At 37.5% G+C, this 9,332-nt stretch overlaps 1 protein-coding gene across 1 annotated transcript in view; it reads right to left on the reverse strand.

Annotated features, from left to right (window-relative positions):
* The window catches only part of LOC111142998 (dihydropyrimidine dehydrogenase), an 828,681-nt gene extending 821,288 nt beyond the window's left edge, over positions 1-7,393 (reverse strand). The window contains exon 1 of the mRNA XM_022496386.1: positions 7,269-7,393. Coding sequence (XP_022352094.1) covers positions 7,269-7,307 — 39 coding nt within the window. The 5' untranslated portion in view covers positions 7,308-7,393. The remainder of the gene's footprint in view (positions 1-7,268) is intronic.
* Positions 7,394-9,332: the final 1,939 nt, after the last annotated feature.

Here is a 9,332-nt window from a genome sequence, read left to right on the forward strand (position 1 = left end):
GATTTTCACATGGCATTTACATTAGACATACTAACATTTAAAATTTTTAACATGCTGCTATAGCCGATTTTCAGTATCATTCAAAGGATTTCACAAAGATTAAATAAAAGATCTACTTAGGCGAGTCAGTTGTGGGTGGGCAAAACAAGTTGAAAATTAGGGAATGAAGTTTGGATAGAGAAGTGTAAGGGGTGGGGGGAGTGGGGAGGATCAGCAGAGTGGTGGGATATAAGATATAGGAGAGGAAGTGCAGTCAGGGCTCCATCCATGAGCACCATCTGTATAAATCTGGCCTGGAGTTGACATGTAATTTTGTGTGGGTCCCCTGAGAAGTTGCCCTCAGGGCTTCATTATTGATGAAGAGATTTTTCTTCAAAGTGGCCCAGTCAGCAATGCCTCAAGGGGACATTCATAAGCACTCATAATATCAATTTCCAAGCACCTGGGAGGTAGGAACACAGATTGTCTCTTTAATTATTATGATAGAGGTAGAGGATAGTAAGAATGCTATTATACAACCAAGCTGAAATTCTCAAAGAAATAAAATTACCATAACCTAGTATAAAAAAGTTTAATATTTGAGTCATCTTTCACAAAAAGCACACTTTACATTTCCTGGTTCACAATAGGCTGATCTCCAACTGTTTACTTCCTAGGCAGTGAAAAAGTTTTCATGAACATACAGTATGTGCAAGGATGCTTAGAAGTTTGGTGGGGGGACGTCTTTCAAGCTAGTATACTTAGAGAAATTATAAGCTTAATCCAGTTTGTACGAAAAGATATCTGAGTTTTGTTTTTGGTTTTTTTTTTTTTTTTAGTAATTGTGCAGAAATTCTTTTTCAGCAAAGGATGATACTAAAGCCTTCTAAATATAGTTGAGAATGCCAAGAAATAATTTTCACCAATGCACTGGTCCTGATATGGTCTCAAAAACAACCCAGAAAAACACTAAAAAAACGAATCCATATGTATACTGCAGTAAAATAGTAAGGGTCAGGGGGGTCAGCCCTGGATTTGAATCTTATTCCCTAGTGTATTAGACGTGGATAATCCCATGTATAGACAAATCCTATACCACATACTTCCTTTGAATCCTCCTCCATTTACATTAGAAGGTTAGCAATACAGAGGGCATTAAAGATATTTTAAAAATAGAAATAGAAAATGAAGTGGGTCTTTTAATTAATCTGAATTTCAGAAATTCCCCCTCCTCATTGGTAATATTCACAAATAAAATTCAGGAACTTTCTTATAAAACATATCTGCAGCATTTCTGAATCTGTAATGAGCTCTCATCATAATTCTTTTTATCTTCATTACCCCCCCCTTACATATTTTAACAGACTTTGATACCACTACTTAATTTCTGGAATTGAATAAAATTCCAGCCAAATGATGCTTACACAATACACATGACACATGCAGTAGTGATATTTAAAAGAAGTACTGCCATTTAAAAAACATACACTTTATGTGACACAGGCTGTCTGAGGCACTGGTTGTATAGGGGACACTAATTAATCATGATAGCTATTGCATGACATAATTAAGCTTAATCCAATTGACAGAGGAAGAAATAATAGTCCAGGAAAGAACTTGACCACAATAACAAAAACAAACAAAAAAACAAACAAACAAAAACCAAGAAGCCAGGATTAGAACCCAGGCCTGTTTTAATATGATGCTTTCTTTTTAAACTAGGAACTAGAGCTTGATTTTCTGAAATACAAAAGAAATAACTGTATACAAAATTACTGACTTCCTAATATCAATAAATAGATAACTGTGGTGAACATTCTAAAATAAAAGTACATTGAGTTCACCTCAACCAGCATAACATTTTAATGTCAAGCAATGGAAGAAGTAATAATTATAAACCACAGGAAATATATAATCCTATTAAGAGTTATCTCAGTAGTATAATTGGCTCCAGGATATCAGTGAACATCCACACTATTGATGTTTGAGGCCAAAAAATACCTTGTTTTGATATAGAGGATTAAGAGCAAATGAAATTCAGAAGGTAAACATGTCACATTTGAAAATCAAAATTCTGACTATAGATAAATTTGTAATCTTAGAATGCCTTACTAATTATTTTTGAATTAAGGCAAGGTATAAATGACATAGAATTTTTCTTACAGTTTTAAGGACTGAAGGTTTCTACCACATATTTGTCATTATAGACCTACATCTAAGAAAGAAAAACAAAACAAACAAACAAAAAAAAAACGGCCAATTCTATTTTTCAATATCCGCTATCACCACGCTGAAGTCTGGATTATAACAAGTATCAGATTTTCTTTGTCAGATTATTTTATAACTTTTTCAGTCTCATTATCTTTAATTTTAGTGTTTTTAATTTTATAACTTAAGTTTATGCTTATTAAAAATTCTCCCACAGTGGCCAGATAAGTTTACCTTACTGGAAAATCTATTTTTTAGTTCTTGAGTTGTTCCCTGTTTGGTAAAATGCTGTATTCAAATAGTTAATGGAAGACACTGATTAACCAATTATCTCAGTATTTTGGCCCTGAGATTAACCAATTATCTCAGTATTTTGGCCCTAGATGTCTTTCACATTCTTATCAATTCCTTACTGCAAATGTTCAGCCTTCCAAAACTGAATTTTTCTTCCAGAATGTCAAAAAGAAGGTTACTGAATTCCAGCACATTTTTACAATTAAGCAATCGGACAAGAGTATCCGCTATGATTAAGATTAAGCAGATCCAATGTAAAAATTTCCCTAGTGAAAGATTCATCATTAGTCATTAATCTCACAGTTTTTAATTAAACTGCTAAAATTGGTCACTGAATCAGTGTGCAGGTGGTAGATTTTTTTTTAAATGTACTGAAATATACATATGGCCATGCTTACATAGGTAAATGTACCTTAAAACTGCAAGGAGCTATCATTTGGAATGAAGTAACTTCCCAAATCACATAATGAGACACATTTTTACTGCCAAGATAAATTCCTTAGAAAGAGAAATACTTTAAATATGGTCCACAGAACAGAGGACAAGCAATTTTTAACAACTTAAACTCATAAAACAGGCTTAAAGTTAAATTAAAAAAAAATTTTTTAAAGCCTTAGCAAGTCAAGATAGCATTCCCATAGATCAGTGGTGCCCAATCAATAAAAGAAAGGAGACAAGAAAGAACTGTCACTTATACACTGAATAAAAAACATTAAAAATTTTAAATAAATAACCGTAACTTCTGCAAAGTTGAATCTTTATTCTCTTTCTTGGATCCACCACCCTCCCTACTCCCCTGGTACAAAAGCAGTTATGATAAAGGGTACTCTGAAATACCTTGCATTATCTCTACCAATTAATTCATAACCCATGCCTTCCCTTTTTTCAAAATGCTCCTTAAAATGAACATTCTCCAAGTAGTTTCCTTTATTTTCCCATTTTACAAATCTACCATTTTATGAGCTTATTTTCTTAATAAACAGAAACTTCTCAATTATCTTCTCAAATGGAAGCCAGAGTATAAGTAATTCAGAAACTATTTCTATTTGACTTGAAATGCACTGTGATTCTGTAGACAACAGACTGAAATCCTTTTTTGATTGAGGGTAAATGTGAAATGAGTTTATACCCTTTAATAGTCACTAACTGATAATTCAAGGAATGGACCTTGACTTGTGATTGGGAAAGCATTAGAGTGGTAGGTAGCAATTTAGTTTGGCTGTAAATATTTACCAAAATTACTGTTATTTAAAAAATTAAAAGCCTCCTGTGGCTACATACATTTTTCTTTAACTATTCTTTCATAGTCTATTCTCAATGATCCATATCAGTGGAGAGGAACAAGACGTTGAACACAGTACATTCTTTAGAACCACTCTTACTTGCTTTTAAATGGGGAGATATTGATATTATACTGGTTATCAATTCAAACTAAATGAAATACTATGAAGATAATGATGAAGTCAGGGAAAGTGGTCAACATTGGGTATCAATCTTCTTTGAAACCTTCCCAGGAGAATTGTTATTCAAATCATCTAGACAAAATTCAGCTTTATCCAAAAATTAATTCCATAAAGCACAATGACTTTTAAAGTATATAGCTACTATTAATGAACTTTAGAATGCTAATTATTCATGGTCAGTGATTTTCCTAAGGTATTTGTTCATATTCTTATTTGTTTAACATTTGTCCTTTTTCCTAACAAGATGTCAATTTGTGACATTCATTGTATTTTCTATTGTGATTTTATTTAACAGATTATGCAAATGTGACTCAGAGAAGCTAAGAAACTTGCCTAGAATCACACAGCTAAAAAGAGTTAAATTAGACCTCAATCCCAGACACTCCGCTCCAGATCCTGTGGTTTGAATCACATTAATATGTCAGGGAAAAAAATGAACAGAAAAAACAAACAAAAAAGCAAGTACAAAAGCAAAAACCTTAATTTTTTTTTAAGATTTTTTATCTATTCGTTTGAGAGAGAAAAAAACAGGCATGTGCACAGGAGAGCAGGACAAGGGGCAGGGTCAGAGGGAGTGGGAGAAACAGACTCCCAGCTGAGCAGGGAGCCCTGCAGGAGCCTGGATGCAGGACTAGATCCCAGGACTCCAGGATCATGACCTGAGCCAAAGGCAGATGCTTAACTGACTGAGTCACCCAAGCAACCCCCAAACCTTGACTTCTCATGCAGCTTCTACAATTACTACAATGACAGTTTTTGAGTACATGAGTGAGGTTTTATTGTCTAATATATTATTTACTTACTAATGCATCATTGTTACGCCTATCTTCCAGCCTGAAATATTCCAGTTTTGGGATTTGGTGACATTCTGATTTTTTTTTCATGTTCCCAATCCTTCAAGCCCTGATGTAATATATAATTGAGGCTAGAAATTATGGAGTGAACACACAAAGCAACTTTGTATATCTCAGTAACTTTTTTCCTGAGAAACAAAGATATTTCTTGGCTGCTTCACTGAAACCTGAGATTTTGTAGGTAGCTTATGGGGAAAATTAAATCACTATTATAGAAGCTTGTCAACATCACCTTCTGTTCCTTTTACATTTATCAAGTGAATATGTACTTTGTTTCATACTGATTTTTTTTTTTAAGATTACTCTATGTACTTGAGACTAGAGCAATGGTCACAGATCAATCTCTAGACAATGATATTAATGAATTCATTCAAGGAAGGCAAATCTAAGGTATGCATTCAAATTTAATAGAAAACTGACCTTTCATAATTCATTCTGATTCTTCAAACAAAAATGAACTTTGGTGAATCAATAGGATCAACTGAGACATCTATGCTTGATTGTGTTCCTTTAGGCTTAAAGTATTTTTCCTCACTGCATTATATTTTAATGATTAATTTCACGCTCTCTCATGGTACTCTAGCTCATGAATCACGGGTATTACTTTGAGAGAAAAGGAAGGTACTATGTATAATGAAAGATATTACTGATTAAAATGTGTTGCATATATGAACTACATAAAAGCTGAAAAACTTTAAATACCACCATTCTAGATTGTAAGTAATATCATACAGATCATGCTACATTGTAAGTAATATTATAAGATCATTTTAGATTATAAGTAATATCATACAGATTAATCCTCTAGATTAAGATTAGATTGAGGGGAATGAGAGGGTTTGGATTTTTCAAACAGTCTTGGTTCAAACACATACAAAACTAAGCCACTCATTAAATGTTTTACTGGCATCTTTTCCTTAGAGTTATCTGGTTAAGAACTGATTTCAAAGACAACTGCAGGAGAAATACAGAGAAAGAAATCAGTTAAGCAAATTACACACCATTCTAAAAGCCAAAAGCCACCTGCCCTCTGGCACTCTACTCTCTAAAATCAGTACTGCCTGAATGCTGTCAAGTTTGTTATTTAGCTAGTTTAAAAGAAAAAAAGAGAAGAAAAAGAAAAAGAAAGAAAAGAGAAAGGAAAAGAAAGGATTTGGTTAAGTCAAAGTAAGGACCAAAAAGGACCATGACATAAATCAAGTATCTTTTACCCTAAACACACTAAATAAATATTGGGTTAAATATATCTTATCCATCAATATTTTCGAAATAGTAAACTATCCACGAGAGAAACCACAAATAAATTAAACAGACAGATCACTACAATGTAATTTGACTCTTGTTATTAAAATGGATTTTTCCCAAACCAATGAATGGAGTGGGGAGAAAACACTACTACTCACTATCTCCCAAAGAGAACACAAAGTTACTTCAATCAATGACAGAGGGAAAATGTGGCAAAAGCAGCTATTCTGCAAACAGGTGGTTTTAAACTTTTACTTAAGCCACTGAAAAGAACTGACTAGAGAAAAATTGTGTCATTTAGAAAAAAAGAGAAAATATACACAGATACACATACACACATTTTATCAGCAAGGGGAGACTCAAAAAAAAGAGGCTTATAACACAACAAAAAAATAAGCAATTTATCTTAGCTCACAAATGCTGAACTGGATTAGTGTGTCTAAAATCACTGTTTATAATTAAATCCTTCTCATTTCATACATATAAAGATCCTAGGGAGAATTTAAAGGAAATGGTCATGTCACTTCAGGTAGGACCTTATTCACAGAAAGAAAGATGACATTTTACAGAAAGCGCAAGAGGGAATCAAAAAACGTTGAAAGGAGAGAAAAATACAGCTCGTTTCTGTTTTTCTGACAGCACTGCATTTTTCATATTCTCAATACTTTGTTCCATTCCTATGTTAAATAATTTCATAAGGAACACTGGCTAGCGGGGACTGCTATAATAGCTGACACACAGATCTCCTTTATCTCTATGTTCCACCTTTGCCATTATTCAGGATTCATCTATTGGAGGTGGGGGCAGCAGACAGGTGCCAGGAAACGCAAACGGGGGAAGGGGGGGGGCCGAGAAAAGGTAAGTGTCGGGGTAGACTAGATGGGAAATGTGAGCTCCTATCCTCCAGACTCCGCCTCACTGAACTCTTGTGCCTCTAAGTCATGCCATTCCGGGCAGGACAAGACAGGTTTCCTTAATCCCCACCAAAGTAAACCCAGATCCCAACCCAAACGGCACCCCCTCCAGTCGCGGGACCCCTCCACTTCTCTCCCCCGCTGCCCACGCTGGGCTCTGGCTCCCTGCCCCTCCACCCGCCCCGCAGACCTCCCACGAAGGCAAAGTTTCCCTCGTCTCCTCCTCTTTCCCGAGCGATCCCCGCGCCCTCCCCCGCACCCACAAGCTGGGCCCCCCTCCCGCCCCAGGAGACCCCGCGCGCAGTGGGTACCTCGATGTCCGCCGCGTCCTTGCTAAGCACGGGGGCCATGGCAGTGTTCACAGCCTCAAGTGTCCTACTGACAGACCCTCCTAGCGTCCTCTGGCTCTAGAGAGCGAAGTGACCGCCAGCCGTAGCGACAGAGTAAATAGGAAGCAGAGGGTCGGCGGCGAGGGGGCGGGGCGAGCGTCGGGAGGCCCCACCCCCGGGGGCGGGGCTGCGGGCTCGGCCCCGCGCCTCTTGGCGCACCGCACTGCCCCCCGGAGCCACCGGGAAAGGAGCCCGGCCCATCCCCCAAGCTGGCTGCTTGTTTTTCTTCCACCCGCGGCTGGAAGGGAAGGAGGGAGCGCGTGCTCCCGGGACTGACCTATGCTCTCTAAACTGTTAAAGCCTGAGCTTGATAGGCGGGGGCCAGATGGGAGAGACCCACAGGACGAAAGGTAAAAGCAGCTGGTGCTCTAAGTAACAAATCGCTCCTTTTCTTTCCTTCCGCACGAACCCCGCGAGGTGCAGAAACATTGGCTTATGGGCCGCTGTATCTTCTGGAACTCATCAGGGATGAGGTAGTAAACGTTCCTCCATTCATCCTGCAAATAGGCGGGAGAAGGCAAGGGCGCGGGTCTAATGAGAGTAGCCAAAGCCCGGGGCGAGAGCGGAGGCAGGGTTATAGTGGGGCTGAGGGAGGGAGGCGAGCAAAATTTCTACAGCCAGAAGTGGCAAGTAGTAAGCGATGTAGGTGGTACAGAATCAAGGTTGTATTTTTGCAGGACAATCCTTTCTAAGGGCTATTTCCATATATATATATAATATATATTTGTATATATATATTATTCTAAAATGTGAGGCTCTTTTGAAGAGTGCTTTATGTTTCGTTGCAGAGCTTGCTGTGGAGAGGGGAGTGATTCTCGTTTAGGCACGGTCTAAATCCAAAAAAACATTCATCTTTGAGTATATGTTTTCAGACTTCCTTCAGTTCTCCCGGTGAGATAGATAAATCGTACCCCCTTCTCCCAAACACTACCCGCTTACCTCTAGTGAGGTTTTTATCAGACTTCTTAATCTCTTGGCTAAATTGCAAGAACCTTGGATTTAGGTGTTTCCTTCATATCGTATTCTTTCATTAGTTCATTCATCATTTCATTCAACAAATACTTATTGAACATTTTCAGTGTACCCAATATCGCCTTAGATACTCTGGATATAATCTGTCTTCAGGAAATACATCACTCTCATGGAGATTATACTCGGAGTAAGCAAGTAAGCAAAATAGTAAGAAACAGTGTTGCCTGCTTGGGAGATAAAAGAGGAAAGAGACAGAATAACTAGGGTGTGGGTGCTCACGACCTTGAGTGGTTTGGGAAGACTTCTTTAAATGAACCATTAGATTACCTTGCAGAACCTGGAATTTACTAGATAGAGAATGGATGCATTTTCTTAAATCAAATAGTATTACTAAAAAAAAAAAACCTATAGAAACCTTAGAATCATGTTTTCTCCCCATTTTATCCAACCCCAAGCTCTTAAGATTCAGCATCCTAAGGAATATTTGTTCATCTCTCCATCTTCAACACATCCACCAAGGCCCAAGTTATTGGTATTCCAGCTTCTAGTCTTTTCCTTCTCCACTCAAGACTGAGTTTTTAAAAGTATTAATTGACTTGTATTATGCACACACACACACAAACACACACACACACACACGGACTGTATAAATCTTTCAGTGGTTTGCACTGCAGTCAGAAGAAAATACAGACCTCTTAACAGTCAGAAGAAAATAGTGACCTCTTAATAACCTCCCTACCCTTCTCCAGCCTCGCCTATGGCCATTCTTTCCATGACTCCGTAAGTTCCACCACAAAGTAACCTTCCCTTCTTCCAACCATTTCTCTTCCCTTTGCACATGTCCTCCACTTGGAGGATTCTTTCCATTCTATTCATCCTTTAGGTCTCAAAGAAGGCTTCCCTGACCCATCCCAATCAACAAGATTAGACTCACCCTGTCTCTGTTCTCTTTTTTTAACACCTGTGGGTTTTTTGTCATAGCCCTATCAAATATTATTTGCATATTTATTTCAG

Source organism: Enhydra lutris, unplaced genomic scaffold (genome assembly GCF_002288905.1).
Source record: "Enhydra lutris kenyoni isolate GAN:26980312 unplaced genomic scaffold, ASM228890v2 scaffoldscaffold9, whole genome shotgun sequence".
Lineage (NCBI taxonomy): Eukaryota > Metazoa > Chordata > Mammalia > Carnivora > Mustelidae > Enhydra > Enhydra lutris.